We start from the raw sequence: 16,959 nt of genomic DNA, 5'->3' as shown, positions 1-16,959 counted from the left end.
ATTGCTCGACGCATTGCCACCAAAACCCAGTCGTGGCCCCGGAAGAGCAACAGATGTCAAGTCAGGAGCACGTGATCGGAAGTATAGAGAGTCTACCAGTCGTCTATCAAGCTTACCGGGATGTCTTTAGTAAAGTCGCAGCAGAAACCTTGCCACCTCATCGCACGTTTGACTGCAGGATCGATCTAGAACCTGGAGCAGCATTACCGTGTAGTCGCATTTATGCCCTGACGGAATCAGAAAAAAAACACTTACGGAACTACATCGACACAAATTTAGCTAACGGTTTTATACGACACTCCATGTCACCAGTGTCGTCACCGTTATTCTTCGTCCCCAAAAAGACCGGGGAATTAAGGACATGTATCGATTATAGAGCGATTAACCGGATAACAATAAAAAACCGATATCCGCTGCCCCTAATCCCTACCTTACTGGATCAAGTACGGAACGCCAGGGTCTACACTAAGCTCGACCTACGAGGGGCCTACCATCTTGTGCGGGTGCGCGAGGGGGACGAGTGGAAGACTGCATTCAGAACCAAGTATGGGCTCTACGAATATCAGGTCATGCCATTCGGCCTCTGCAACGCACCCGCCGCCTTTCAGCACTTCCTGGATGAGGTTTTACGAGGTTATTTGGATCTCTTCGCCATTGTCTACATAGACGATATCCTCATCTATTCTCAAAGCCTGGACGAGCATCAGGACCACGTAAAGGCCGTCTTGCAGCGTTTAAGGGAGCACCAGTTGTACGCCAAGATCGAGAAGTGTGTGTTTCATCAAACGACAGTGGAGTTTTTGGGATTCATTCTCTCCCCAGAAGGCGTAACCATGGACAAAGGCAAAGTGCGAACCATTATGGAATGGCCATCCCCCACGACTGTCAAAGACGTGCAAACAGTGCTAGGATTTGCCAACTTCTATCGGCGATTCATCAATGGGTTCGCAAACATGGTGCAACCGATTACTCGTTTATTGAGAAAAGGAGTAACTTTTCAATGGGATGCCGCCGCCGAAGCCAGTTTTCTGGCCTTAAAGAAGGCCTTTACCACAGCTCCGGTCTTATTGCATGCAGACCCGACTCGTCCTTACATTGTCGAAACGGACGCCTCGAGTTATGCTCTCGGGGCCATATTGTCCCAACGGGATAACACCGGTCGCTTACATCCAGTGGCATACTATTCTCGTACCTTGTTACCTGCAGAACGCAACTATGTAATTGCAGACAGAGAATTGTTGGCTATTAAGGCGGCATTCGGAGAGTGGCGTCACTACCTGATGGGAGCCCAACACACCATAACAATTTTGACCGACCACAGAAACTTGCAATTCCTGAAATCAGCCAAAGCACTAAGCCCCCGGCAGTTACGTTGGGCCATGTACTTTGCCGACTTTGATTTCATAGTCACATACCGTCCAGGGGCAGAAAACAGGAAAGCAGACATCCTATCTCGTTACCCGGAACTGGAATCCAATTGTGAGATGGAAGAACCAAAACCTATAGTACCACCCACGCGCATCGTGGGTAGTGTGGTAGTAGATGACATGTTTGCAAATATCAGAAAGGCTTTGACGGCTAGCGACTTGGCCCAGTGGAACGATCCTGATAAGAAGAAAACGATAAAAGATGGACTACCTTTCTTCGGCACAGCTCTTTATCTCCCCACGTCAGCGACTCGTCTACAAGCCATGGAATGGTGTCACAATTCCCCATTTGTAGGACACCCCGGAGTAGCCAAGACTTATGAGCTGTTAACACGTCATTTTTGGTGGCCTCGGATGAAGCAGGATGTTCAACAATACATACGTATGTGTGAATGTTGTATGAGAAACAAGGCGGATCACCAAAAACCAGCCGGGTTACTACGCCCCTTGCCCACGCCACCAATGCCCTGGCACACAATATCTCTGGACTTCATAGTAGACTTACCAAGGTGCCATGGTTATACTGCAGTGATGGTAGTGGTGGATTCACTAACTAAGCTGGCGCACTTTGTACCTTGTAAAGGGGTCCCCACGGCTCAGGCTTTGGTTCACCTTTTCCTCCAGAATATTGTCCGTCTACACGGCATACCCTTACATATTGTTTCGGATCGTGGGGCACAATTTACATCACGCTTCTGGCAAGCATTTTGCACCAATGCAGGTATGCAGTTGAAATTGTCTACCAGTTATCATCCCGAGACAGATGGGCAAACCGAACGAGTGAACCAAACACTGGAGCAATACATACGGTGTATGACATACGAAAACGAAAAATTGTGGGCAGACGTCATCTGGCTGGCGGAGCTAGCATATAACAATGCCGTGCACGCATCTACCAAAGTATCTCCTTTCTACGGTACTTATGGTTTCCATCCGCGCTTTCAGCCAGTACCAGTGGTAACAAATACGGAGGTACCGGCTGTTGCCTCGCTCAAGGAACATTTAGGAAAAGTCTGGCGGAGTATGATGACTAATTTGGACACAGCTAAAGCATCCTATAAAAGGTACGCCGATGCTGGCAGGGAACAAGCCCCGACATATCGAGTTGGGGATAGGGTGTGGTTGAACACGCACAATCTGCACTTGGTAGGGCCCCGTAAGTTCCAGCCCAGATTTGTGGGTCCATTTCCTGTGGAAAAAATCCTCAATCCAGTTGCCGTTCGCCTTACCTTACCAACACAAATGAAGGTACACCCGGTATTTCATGTGGCATTACTCAAACCGGCCCCAGCGTCTATCCGCCCAAAGAGACCTCCCTCAATAACTGTTGCCGGGGTTCCTGAGTTCGAGGTAAAAGCAATATTAGATTCACGTTTTCGCCTGGGACAATTATGTTATTTGGTGGACTGGTTGGGTTACGGGCCTGAGGAACGCTCTTGGGAACCAGCGTCCAATGTACATGCTGCCCGATTGGTACGCAGGTTCCACAAAGATAATCCCTCCAAAGCAGGACCTGTTGGGAGGGGGAGTACTGTCAGGGCCACCACTGTAACCAAGGTGAACCAGCTGCATGGGAGGGAGCAACCTGGACTCGGGACAAAGGTGATGGGGTTCAGGCAACTATATTTCAGGACTCTGTTGTGTCCTTATTGCAGGAAATGGGCTGGGGGTGGCAGAAAACGCCATCCGGCACCTAGACCGGTGAAAGACTACATTGCCCAGCATGCTCGCGGGACCGCAAGCCAAAGAACTACTTTCCGGACCACGCCCGACCTTCTGCGCATGCGCGCGGTGCGCGCAAGGATCCCTGCTTGCGCTAATGGACACGGAGCTGAGAAGACGTCTAGGCAGAGGGCTCCTGCAGGCAGCGACGTGCGGGGCCATCCCCCGCCTGTGAGAACTGCAGGCCCCGCACACCCAGACAGATAAGTGCCTCTCATACTTGGTGCATGCTTGCACAAGCGAACTTGTGGATCGCTTGTCAGATGTTAAGGCCCTCGTGGGGAATACTCCCTTAGCAAATCAGGCGCACGTACGCGTCGGACAGCAGGGCCAACCTAGGGCATGCCACGGGTTGTGGCAAGACTTGGTGCAGACCCTTACGAGCAAACGAAACGCCGAGTGCAGCAACTCAGCGTCTGGTGGAGTTGAATGTTGGTGTTTGTGTGTACGCCGTGTGGAAGCAACACGGATGTGACCTGGCCTCACGTATGTTTTGGTTCTCTTGTAGCGGAGCTCCGCAGATCTGACAGCACGAACAATCAGCGCTGAGACCTATCGAAGAAACAGGCAGTCGCCTTGCAGAAAACACTCAGAGCTAAGTGCAGTCTCGATTTTTACCTGCTGGTTGTGTAGTGTGCTTGGGTGATACCAACCCAGGAAAAGCATGATTTGGGGCGTGATGGAAACGCTCATGTATTTGGCCTAATGTTTATGCTCAATGTGGTGTCAAAGTCAGAGGCATTGGGGAACGCTCATGCATATGGTAAATGTTAATGTTTAATACAGTGTCTAAGCCTGAGGTATTGGGGAGCACAAGTCAGAGAAGGTGTACCTCGAGCTCAGGAGCTTCAGCAGGGATTCATCAAGGTGAATCTTACCAGTCTCCCTTACCCCCTACCCGGTTACCCTAATTCCCCTTACCTATCCTCTCCAGCGGACCCTAACCCTCTTTCCCCGGCGGGTCGCGGTGGCCTGTGTTTCCTAACCAACCAGGCACCAAGACCTAACGGGGAGGCAGGTGTACGTGCTACCTCCGCGCAAGACGGCGAGCCTGACACTGACTGTCTTTCTGCTATCCAGGAATGGTGTGCCACCAACGACCTCTGCCTTAATGCCAGTAAGACGGATATTCTACTCATCGGCACTCCCACTCCCTCCTTCCCTGCGGCTCTCTGGCCGGCCTCTCTGGGACCTCTTCCTGCAAGGCAAAAAACCTCAGGGTCATCTTCGACTCCACACTCTCCTTCTCTCCTCAGAGGTATCCTTCCTTTCCTCTCCTTCCCCCAGAAGCTCACTGTCTCTAGAACCCTGGTTCTCTCGAAACTGGACTACTGTAACAACCTCTATCTAAATATGCCCGCCTCTACTCTCCGCCCTCTGCAACTCATCCAGAACAGGACTACGAGACTTGTCCTTGGCCTCAAGCCCAGGGACCATATACCTCCAGGACTGAAATCACTACACTGGCTCCCAGTGACACTCGAGGATCAAGTTCAAAACCCTCTGCATTGTCCACAAGGCCGCCTGGGGCCTTGGGCCAAAATACCTTCAACTCTCTCTTCCTAAATATCTTCCTTCTCTAGCTCTTCGCTCATCCGCCTCCAGCTCCCTCAGGGTCAGCCGCTTATCCAAACAACGAGTTGGGGGCAGACCTCTCTCCGCTGCAGGGGCCTCCCTCTGGAACAGCCTTCCTGCCTCCCTAAAACTTGAGGAGAATCATCTCCGGTTCCGGAAGCACCTCAAAACTTTCCTCTTTGCCTCCGCTTTCTCTCCCCCTCTCCCCTGCTAATACTACTCAAACTGCACTGAATCTGCAACTGGGCCACTCACCGTTCTTGGTCCTTGGCCTAGCCACTCTCCCCTGCACTGCCTACCCGGCAACCCCTGCACTACGGGACTGTCTGTATCCCTACAGCCCACCTTCCCAGCACTTACCTCGCACTTGCCACCAGCTGGCCCTTGTTATTTATCCTGTATGCCGTATGCTAATAACCCTGTACTGCACTTTCCCCTCTCACTTTCCCCCATGCACTTTTCCCTTCCCCTCTGCCCTTGCACTTGTGTGATCTGAATGACACCTGGCCTAGTAGGATCGTTGTCTGTATCCCCTTGTTCCACCCCCTGCCTCGTCGCGCCTTGAAACACTTGTGCATAGGCGCGTTACAAATGCCATATCATATCATCATAACAAGGGACAACCAGCAAATTTTGTCCAGATGAGCTGATCTAAATTTTTGACACCAGATACCTACGTGCCATTCCTTGGATGCACTTAGAATGTTCTAAAATCCTTTTCCTAACCGGTAACCAGTGCAATCTCCTCCGGTATGTGGAGAAAGGGACCTTTTTTGGTAGATTGTACACCAGTCTGACAACAGCATTTTGGGCAACCTGGAGACGATGTCATTGATCGTTGGTGCACATAACAAAAGAGTGCTGTAATAGTAAAGTCTGGAATTCACCATTGTCCCCATAGCCACTGCACGATCTGATTGGACAAATGGCAAAATAGATTTTAAAAGCCTAAATTGGTAAAAAAAACCGAATCTGATTACTTCTTAAAACATGAGCGTTGAAGTCCAATGATGCTTGCCATATGCAGTCAAGATTGTTCACCTTATTGGAGAAGGAAGTGGCTGCATCAAAAAATGCTGGACAAGAGGAAGTGGCAAGGTAGTCCTTAAGACTTTTTGGACCAAGCCCTATAACCTCAGTTTTGTTGGGATTAAGCTGAAGCTTGCATTCGATCATCCAGTCTTTAATAGCATTAGCACAGGCTAAGAACGGTCTGTCGCTTCTACAGGTGATTTTAATCTAACAGATCTGTGGGGGCGTGGCTAGAGAGCCATGCTATAGGACGTATCTGATGTGCTCCCGTTGATCCCGATATTGCAGACAAGCGCTACACAAGAAACTACGCTACTTGGCATGGAAATGAAGGAGGAGGCGTGCGAAGGTCCACTGCACACATGTATGAAGGTTTCATGAAGATCGAAGCTGGCGTTCAGGCGTTCTACACAGCAGAATATCCGGTGTCTCACCGAAACGAGAGAAAATGGCGGCTTGTTAAGAACAAAGGAATGGACACAAGATGAGTAAGCAGCACGGTCGTTGCCATCGCGGATACTGCCAATATCAAGCAATGCTGAAACGGACATCGTGCAATAATATGGGACTGGCGGCTAAATAAGGGAACAGTGATCACAAGACAAGCTTGTGCGAGTCCCAGTACAGACAAGGAAGCCTGTATCTGGACTGTGCAGGTAGTCAGGAAGGGCTCCTGGAACAAAATGCTGGCCAACGAAAGCACAGAGCGATCATAAAAGCTGCAGTCGGAGGGAGCCTCCTAGGTCAGTAGCAAGCGAGGTGGTGATCGAACGTACTGAAGATCACATTATTGCAAGCGTTCTGTTAACAGTGCCAGAGCTCTGCGTATTGATGTTGACACAAGATAATGGAGAGGCGCCCATGGACCTGTGGAGACGGGCTGTATGGAACCCTGGTGGATGCTCACCCCCGAGCACACATGGAATGTGCACAAACAGAGGACACGGAATACCGAAATAGGGCAGGATGGCCGCATGGGCGAGGGTGTAATTGCGCGAGCAGCCCCGACGAAATACATTCAATGCTGCAATAGGGAAGGGTGGGGGGGATTCAATGACACTTTGAAGCAGCACTCTGAGAAGGCTCTCCCCTGTCCGTAAGCATGTGCCCAAAAGTAGAAGTGCAGAGGTTCTGCACTGTGATACATGCGCAGACATTGAAAACCAGATGTCCTGGAACCCTTTGTGCATTTGACTCAGCCGGCAGCCACAATACGGACCGCGGGAGCAAACACTGCCCGCATAGAAAAGTCACAACAAATGTCGCTCTGGGAAGTGACTAGTTGCGCGGTTCAAGATTGTAGCACCAGCAAAAGCAGCAAGTAAGAGCCTCTGATGCGGATTTGATTGGAAACATTTTACAGGCACTCCTTGGGTATCACATTGGTCCCAGGGGTGCGGATCTGTGGTTGGCTGCTTGGGTAATATCTCACAAGCTGCTAGCCCGCCAATGGTCATCGGCGATGTGGTGAGGGCTACGGGAGCTAGTCCCAGGATAACCAAACATGACATATTGCTAGCTCCCAGAGCGTGCCAGGAAGGCCAACAAACGCAGCCTGGGAGGCTTGTTGGGTCAGACAGACCCAAGTGGAACCAGTCTACCTTTTAGACCTGATACGAAGTTGGGCATTATGATGGAGAACTTGTCAATGTACGGCAGAACCATGTTATAGCACGTCACCTCAGGGTAAACTGGGGCGGAGAGACTAACACAAGCTCCCGCGCCAAAACAGCACAAGGATGGTATCCAGCACACAATTTCCGGCGGTGTTACAGTCGGATGGACAGGTCTCCCCCCTAAGATCGTACCGGGACCTACTGAATATATGTGCCCAGACAACAAGATCGCAGATTGGGTTGAAAGGACCCTGTAGCGGTGTCCCGTGGTTAAGGGCTGTGAAGGTGGCTGCAAAGAACTAACTGAAGAAACAGGGCTGTGTTGCCCCACGGTGGCTCTGGCTTCATACGGCGAGAGAGCGGAAGAAGAGCAGTTGACACGACCTAACGCTGTACCGAACACTGGTGCTGTGAAGAGCAGGGCGCAACAGAAAGCACAACACATGCAAGGCACAGGATCCCAGCTGCTGTCTCAGCTGCTGGTCACAAGACCATCTGGGGCGGAAGCGCCACCTTCGACACTGGTAGGGATGGCGTCCAAGATCAGCAAATGTAAAGGGAAGCAACCCACGATGGATATCTTCGCTAAACCAGCCCAGTCACCGGATGCTTCCACGCACGCAAGGGGAGAAACACGTGGATTGTCCACCCCATGGCATAGCGACCAACAAATCCTGGAGGCCATAGCAGACCTGAAATCCTCGTGGGAGAACAAACTTAGCGCAGCCATGGCGGAGTTGAAAACCTCATTGAAATTTAGAGACAAGATCTGGAAAGCCAGGCAGAAGAAGTGGAAGGGAGGTCATGACGCAACTATATACGTGTGGTTGGGTTACCGGAAGGAGAAGAATGTGCAGACCCGACAAATTATGTGGAGAACATGTTGATATAGGAGATAGGTGCGGGAGCACTCACCCAGGGGTTTACTGTGGAGAGGGCACACAGACCCCAGGCTAGGAGAACCCAGCTGGGAGCTCCTCCTCGAGCGATCATCACCAAGATCCTAAATTACAAAGACAGGGAGAAGATTATGGAACACTTCAGCAAAGGTGGGACGATAACTAGAGCATCAGCCACTGTCACGGCGTACCCAAACTACACCTTGTGGGTACAAAGCCCAAGACTGCACTATGTGACGATCAAGAGGCGGCTGCAGGAATCCGGCTTCAAATACATGCTGCTGTTCCCAGCAAAATTGAAAGTCTTACACAAGAACAAGGCGATTTTCTTTGAGACACCAGAGGATGTGGCGAGCTGGCTGGACATGCAAGGTTGCCCGGAGGGTGCAAAACGCCAAACCCAGAGCGGACAGGATAAGTGACCCGGCTTTACCCTTGTATTGTACTATGAACAGATGCAGTTAGGGCTGGTTATCGCCCACAACACTAATTGGGACTAGAAGTAGTACGGAATCCTAAGGGGCTCATTGTAGCCGTATAGGGTATGCTCAGGACATGGGCCTCTAAGTTAAAATGGACAAAGTAACAAGGGACATGGATATAGTAGGGCTTGGGAGTAGTATATTGTGGCATTAATACGGGAGACATAGAAGGAATGCGTTCCTAACACCAGTAGTTAGTTGGGATACCAATAGTGTGGTATCCCCCTGCAGAGTTCCAAGTACCGGCGAGGCCGAGAAGGACTAGATGCAGGGTAGCCCGAGATCCAGGGATGGAGCTGGGCAGCAGTTGAGGATGGGTAGGGAGGTGGGTGGGGGGGCAATAGTTGGGGAGCTTTATGGGCGGGAGGAGAGGGATGTTCTAGTAGTGTTGGGAAGGGAAGAGCCTGCGATCACAAGCCAGTTCTACAAAAGAGGAGTGCATGAGTGGAGTCGTGGGGAGTGGGGTATAGCGGATATGGGGGACCTGAAGATCATGACCCAGAATGTAAGAGGGTTAAACAGTTATATTAAACGAAATAAGGTCATGATGTACCTGAAGAGACGGAGAATAGACATTGCATGGTTTCAAGAAACCCACTTGACCAGGGATAAACTAAAAGTGGTGAAGAGGAAATGGAAAGGGAGCACAATAGGCACAACGTATTCCATGTATGCACGAGGGGCCATCACGTGGATCGCACCACATGTCCTGTTCAAATTGGTACAACAGGAGGTAGAGACAGATGGCAGAATGGGAATACTAAAAGGGTTGGTGGGGAACAAGGATGTGAATATCATCAACATATATGCCCCAAATAATGACACTACAATATATTTCAGGAAACTTTATGCTATGATCAGCCCATATATAGATGGAGCAGTTCTAATTTGGGGAGTGGGGGAGAGGGGATTTCAACTGTACACTGGACCTCAAGCTTGTCAGATCGGATAAGAAAGTAACGAAGCCCAACCTGGTGGTAGAGGCACTTTTGAATGATTTTCGTATGGTTGATGCGTGGAAGAGACTTCACCCACAACACAGATTACTCGCATTACTCAGCCCCACACAACCTGCACACCAGGTTGGATTACATATTTACAGCCAGCATATTAATAAGAAGGCATGAGGAGGGCAGATTACGAGGCGGCACTCCTCTCGGACCACGCACCGCTGATTGTAACGTGGCAGATCTCTCCTCCCAGTTCGAGACTCCGGACATGGAAGCTCATAGCCGAAGCACTGAGGGATACAATATTCAGACAGCACCTGAGGAAGGTTATAAAGGAATACTTTGAACACAATACAGGGAGTGTGAGGTAAGACGGCACGCTGGTGGTGAGGGGTGGGGGAGAGATTTCAAAATCTCAAGGATTACAGGGTGGTATAGTGCGGGAATTGTAAGCCACGGAAAAGGAGCTAGACGTTAAAATGCAAGAGGGGATGGCTTCCCGGGAGAGGCTGAGGCCATACCTCATGTACAGGAGAAATGCAGAGCCCACAGAGATTAAGTAACTTAAATTATAGGAAATATATAGAAAGGCAGCATGCAGAAGGTGATAAACCTAGCAGGCTGCTAACCTGGTTGTGTAAGAATGAGGCCCCCAGACAGGCAATCAGGAAAATGCAAAGGACGGGTTGATGGAAGACACTCAAGAAGGGGTGAATGAATGCTTTTATAGACATTATCAAAAGTTATACGCAAACAAGATTGAAGGAGGAAATTGACATATCAGATACACTGGCGGAGATCACTCTACCTAAGCTCGTAGAAGAAGATAGGGAGAATTTAGCGGCCCCACTCATATTAGAAGAGCTGGAGCGCGTGATCCAGACACTACCTACCAATAAGGCTCCGGGAGCGGATGATCGGCTGAGCGAGTTCTATAAAACATGTAGGGCGGTCTTACTCCCATCGATGTTAGCCATGCTGAATGAGGCGTTTGACAAGGGTAGGCTGCCAGAGACCCTAAGGCAAGCGATTATTATCCCGCTCCACAAGCCAGATAAACTAAGCAAGGACTGCGGATGTTACAGACCGCTATCACTGCTCAACCAGTATAGCAAGATACTCACTGCAGTGATGGCAAACAGACTGAAGCCAATGATAAATAAGCTTATACATCATGATCAGACGGGGTATGTCCCACGTAGGTGTATTTCCGACAATCTCAGGAGGCTTCACCACATCATAGACCAGATAGAGGGGAGCCCCCAAGAAGTAGCGATAGTCCCACTAGACACAGTAAAAGCCTTTGATTCAGTCAAATGGCCGGGGTTGATGGCTGTTTTGAAGGAATGTGGGATAGGCCCAATGTATTTGAAGTGGGCTCAATTGCTGTACAGTGAGCTGGTGGCTCGAGTCCGGCCAGGACCGATCGCTTCGGAAATATGGCATCCGAGTAGAGGCACCAGGCAGGAGTGTCCGTGGTCCCCGATGGCCTTTATCTTAGCACTGGAACCTTTGGCGATATATTTGAGGCAACAATATAGCAAGATGGGTATCAACACAAATGGGGGACATAATCTGATATCACTATACGCAGATGACATGTTGCTATATTTTAAATATTCTGAAGAAAATCTGCAATACATTCTAGAGGTAATGGAATGATATGCGATACTCTCTGGCATAACAATCCTAAAAAGTCCACCATATTCCTCCTAGGCAGGTACGGGGGAAAACCACAGCACTAGCTACCAGTGCTACAGATAGGATGGACAACTGATACTTTTAGGTACCTGGGAGTGGATGAAAACAAGCATAACACGGAAAAGTTGGTAGGGAAAATCAAACTTAGCATAGTATTCTGTGCCCGGTTACCCCTAACCATGATGGGCAGAGCGTCACTACTAAAGATGATAGTACTACCCAAGCTACTGCACTACTTCGCAAATGTCCCGTACATGATACCTTAACGGTTCTTCACCAGGGTACAGAGAATATGCAGGGGGTTCATTTGGCACAACTCCAGGAACAGGATAGCAATGTGGAAACTGCAGAACCCGTATGATCAAGGAGGGATTATACTGCCCAATTTCGAGGTGTACTATCTGGCTGGTCAGCTTCAATACGTAGCAAGATGGTTATCCGAGGAGCCCACACCAGAGGCTAAATTGCTGAGGGCAGTGGGTACACCTTATTTTTTGAACGAATGGATGCGGCTGGCAGAACCTCAGAGGGGAAGGGGGTCGGCATTTTTAGACTTGGGGAGGAAGATCTTGCGTAGAGCCTGCCAAGCGATGGGAAGCCCGCTACCGTGCTCCCCACAGGTACCTTCGGTGGCACTGAAGCGGGTAGACGAGCAATTGACGACTATTTGAGAATACTGGGAACCAGTAGGTGTAATAACCATTGGAGATGTGTGGCAAGAAGGGGAGCGAATAGAATTTGATACACAGAGGACACAGGCTTATATAGTGGACAATATATCACACACACTAGGCTGATGACAATGGTAAAGACGACGTGGTCAGAGGTGGAGCTGACCCGGAAACCGGATGCCGCCATAGAAACGTTTCAGGCTGTATCTGACGGGTGCCATGAGGTCTCACGAATCTATGAAATAATGATGTCCAAAGTTGGGAAGGAGGTGGTCCAGATGATGCAGGACTGGGAGGAAGATAGTGCAGTAACAATAGGCGACGGGCTGTGGGAGAGAATGCAAAGATACCATAAGAAAGTGTGAAGAAATGTGAGACAACAAATTCAGTTATATGTTACCCATAGAGCATATATGACCCCAAAGAAGATTACCAAGTTCAGGAATGCCAGAACACTGATGCCCAAAATGTGGAGAGGTAGATGCAGGGATCGTACACATGTTCTGGGCGTGCCCGGAAATAGGGAAATATTGGAAAGAGGTAGCACACCTCCTAGCAAATAAAGGGATAACATTGGAAGTGGACACTCTGTGGGCGTGTTCCCAAGACTGCGCAAACTCAAACATACGAGCAAACTTAAAGACCTGGCGTATATTCTGGCTAAACGCAGGATGAAGGCAAGCAAGAGACCGAATGCAGAGGTCTGGTGGCGGGACCTCCTGAAATGCACAGATGCAGAAACAGAGGTAAGGGGGGAAACAGTGGACAGAGGGGGAGAAGAGGAAGCAAACACACTTATAGCCTGGCTACATTTGATCGCCTCATTGTCGGGGTCCGGGCAAGAGGAACCTGAGGCAGATAGCTCCTCAGATAGAGAAGGCGGCGTAACACCCATAAGATAGATTGTAGAAGCTGTAGATTGGCGGGGAGGGAAGGTGGGTAGGGGGGAAAGGTTAGGGAAACTGCTTTTGTGTACCGTGGTTTGGTGCAATGTAGGTTGATCAATATGAAAACTAATAAAAAATAGATCTGTGGGTCGTCCGCATAGGAATGGTATTTTAAACCAAACCTGGAGAAAATGTCCATCAAAGGTCTAAGATAGACATTAAACATTATCAGGGACAAGGAAGACCCCTGCGGTCCTCCACACAGAACAGGGAGGTCGTTGGAGTAGAATCCTCCAAGTTTGACTACTTGGGTCCTGTGCTCTAGAAAGGAGGAAAACCATGCCTTCCGAAACCTGGGCAACCTCAGATTCCTGGAGTGGGAGTCCTTTTCCCATAAATGGGGAAGGGGGACCACATCCAGTGGGGTCCCTCTTTTTCAAAACCCCCTCAACCGGGAGGGGTTTTGCTGAGCAGGCTCGCCTCTAGTCTCAAAGGCGGTGGTTCCCCCTAGAGAAGGGACACATTCCCCAGATTCATCACAGTATACACAAACAAGCACAGTGAAGAAAACCTTTTAAACAATCAATATTGTTGGTGGCACTATGTTGACATGGACAGTTTGATGGTCCATAAGCCCTGGCCAGAGGGGAAAACTGCTCCAACTTGCTACGACTCTCCCATCAGGAGCCAAGCACACATGTGCAGGGCTCAAAATTGATATTGGAAAAACAGCTCTTGGGTATGCAGCATCAACCAGTGACCAAGAGCCACCACTGTGCAACAAGGAGCTAGTACATAGCGCTCCACACAAAATGTCCACAAAAGATGGAAACATTTTATTTCCATTATTGATGACCCATTCTGCTTCAAATGTTGTATAGATGTGTCCAAATGTTTATTTATAGATTGCCCCAAAGACAAAGATTTGGCATCAGTTGGCCTGTGGAGCCAAAAATAGCTGTTGGTGTCAAGCTAACCAGGCTCTTCTAGGCTACAAGCAGAAGCTAAATATCTTCCAGCTCCCCTCAATTTCGAACCCTGCAAGTGGGTAAACCTGGTTTAATGTCCATGACACATGTTGGTCTTTCTAGTAACTCCTTGCTTTGTCGTACGAAACCAGATTGAAAGCTTTGCTCAGCAAAGCTTCATATTTTTGACGATCAATATGCAAGTATTCAAGTGGCCTGCCATACTAGTAAATTAAGATTTACTTGATATCTAGTAAATGTTTAAAGAGATCTAACAGTGCTCATACAAAAGATCCAGGGGGAATTCATAATGAATGTCAACGCACATGTTCCAGCACCTAATTGTGGAGGTTGAAGCTCACTTACCTTCAATGCATCAGGGTCGGCGAAGTAAGTGGTTCCTCCAAAATACATGGGTATCCAAATGTCCACCACTTGTGCTGCGATGTGGCTCAAGGGCAAGTAGCTAACAAGAACCTCCTGCTCCCCCAGACCAAGCATCTCACCAGCTCTCTTCACCACCCATGTGAGCTGTGGAAATGGGAAAAGGTTAGACTTGGGCATTTTTGTTCTCAAAGAAAGTAAGGCTCCCAGCCCCAAAAATCATACTACCCAACAAAGAAACTAGCAAGTTACAAATGTGAGTGACTGAAAGACTGTTAATGACTAGAAATTAGATTAAATGCAGCAATTAATCCCTCTAAACCAGTGGGCATCCTTTTAGTATCAGTTTTAGTTCACCTGTAACACTATACAAGGTAACCAAAGTTATGTAAATTAATCCAACCTCCCCAAGTTCAGAAGGGGTAGTTCGGGCCACCATGTTTGGACATATACCCTCTGCAAGAGGATTATTTCACACAAACTGCATCTGATCATTGGCAGGTGGGACAAGGAGCGGGGGAAATTGGGTGAGAAGTAAAAACGAGCCAGATTTACGTAACGATTGATATCGCACAAGGGAAGACTCCTATTTAGTGGAATCGTGGTTCAAAGAATAACACATTTGCGCAGTCTCAAATAAGTTTGCAGAACATACTTGCAGCAAAAGTATCACCTTGAACTGCGCAGCACCCAAATAGGAGAATATGCTTCTAGCATGGGGCAAAAAATGAACATTTCCAAGGCAATGTTTTCAGAATGGCATCGTTGACCACAGTATGTTTTATATACACACACAAAATCATGGACAAACAATTGCGCATGGATGGCTTTGGACTAAATTCACAATTTGCCAATTATTAGGGTCAATATGGGGTGGATCCCCCTAGAAAAGAGCAACTACTTTCATTTCCTCATCTAGATGGTGGCATACCTGGAGGGGAAGTCTGAAGGGCTTACTGCCAATGCAAAGCATTTGTTTGCGAATGTCCCAGCAGTCATCCCCAAATTTGGCTCTGGCGTATAGATCGTACCACAGTGTTTAGGTTTAATCAACTGGTCTAAACAGTCTGACCAAATTCGGACTAGCCTGACTAAGAGGGACAACTAGTAGACTGCATTGAAACACTTGTGTATAGGCGCGTTACAAATACCATATCATATCATATCATATATCATTGGTAATGCCAGTCAAAGCCATTGGCTGCCCAGTATAGGACGGAATTACAGAGTCAAAATTACCGACCCCACCAAAAGACTTAAAAAGCATGCCACTAAAAGCTTGAACCTTTAGTGGTATGTATGTTTTGGTGGGGTTGTTTAAAAAATAAATAAAATAAGAAAGGCTGCAGGGGCTGCCCCCCACAAAACCCGCTCACCATACTTTACAGTATAGTGAGTGAGGGTTCCGGGGGACACCCCCGCAGCTGACCAAAAAAAAAAAAACCCCAGACCTTTTATATGCTGTCATTTCCGTTGCTGGAAATTTAGCCGCGGGTAAATCACACAGAGCCTGCTGCCCGGCACACCTGCATGCTACTCGAAACAAAGGCTTGGTGGCATGTGTCAGGTTCTTTAGTTTGCCATTTTGCACCACTATCATTGTGGTGGTCCAGTGATATTAAATTATTCCACATGCCACTGTGACCCAGTTATGGCCCTTGTACATGGACTAGGGCTTTTTATCAACCTTACCGCGGTTGATGTGCCCTTCCCACTTAGATGTCACCCTCCCCCGCTTAGATGTCCACAAATGGGTTTGGAGAAGGGACAGTGCAAGAAAGTATTCGACAATCGTAGGTAACCAGACGTGCTGAAAAAGAAACATTCCCAATTTGGTGTTGTGATTTTTACCACACACCCATCGATAGATTCCTTACATTCACAGGAGCCCTGATTTTACTGTACTACAACATTGATCATACCACGCTCCTTGGGCCTGTGCTTGCATCCAAGGTACAACTGAGATTTGTCTGAAGTCCTTGCAGACCAGACTGTTTTCATACATTGGTTTTCCACCCTATACATCTAGTCTGAAAACTATTCAATGTGGAGTTAATCAATGGTGGGCACTACCCCACTTTTCCTCCCACCCCTTTAGTCCACTTGCATCAATTGTTAAACTTAGGCTATCTTCTTGGACTGAGATTTTATTGTATGCGGATGACATCCAGCTGCAGTGGAGGGGTGGGCTTTGGGTTTCCGATCGTATGAGTCAAGAGACGCTAATAAAAACACTATCATTGGACCTATTTAAATAGATAATACTTACAAAATGCAACAGCCTAGTGTCCTGTGCGTCACACACACAAACACCACCCCCCCCACCCCTGGTATGCATGGTCATATCTTTTTGGTTTCCGGACTGCACAATTATCTTCTACAAATAGGGCTCCCAAGTTACATCAATGCTAGGATGCAACATTTTGTGAACCCAAAAGTGCAGGCAACCACTTATATGGATTTGCTCTGTGTGCTGGCTGAGAAGACGATAGAAGGGTAGAAGATATTGCCCCCTCTGAATAGGGGGATATGCAGCAATAGAAACTGTATACACCCTATACAGAGGGGTGATGTCTTCTTCCTTCTCTCAGCCAGTATACAGAGCAAATACAAATAAGTGTATTGCTGTATATACCATATTACTT

The 16,959-nt window shown here is 48.4% G+C and overlaps 1 protein-coding gene across 5 annotated transcripts in view; it reads right to left on the bottom strand.

Annotated features, from left to right (window-relative positions):
- LOC138511228 (long-chain-fatty-acid--CoA ligase ACSBG2-like) overlaps nucleotides 1–16,959 on the bottom strand; it is a 1,364,724-nt gene that overhangs the window by 475,937 nt on the left and 871,828 nt on the right. For all 5 annotated transcript variants that reach the window (XM_069626768.1, XM_069626770.1, XM_069626769.1 and 2 more), the window contains one exon: nucleotides 14,297–14,461. In XM_069626768.1, coding sequence (XP_069482869.1) covers nucleotides 14,297–14,461 — 165 coding nt within the window. The remainder of the gene's footprint in view (nucleotides 1–14,296; nucleotides 14,462–16,959) is intronic.

The sequence above is a fragment of the Ambystoma mexicanum genome, chromosome 6p (assembly GCF_040938575.1).
Source record: "Ambystoma mexicanum isolate Mex_15411 chromosome 6p, UKY_AmexF1_1, whole genome shotgun sequence".
NCBI lineage: Eukaryota > Metazoa > Chordata > Amphibia > Caudata > Ambystomatidae > Ambystoma > Ambystoma mexicanum.
The sequence above is the reverse complement of the archived record's forward strand: the minus strand, read 5'-3'. Positions and strand labels throughout refer to the sequence as shown.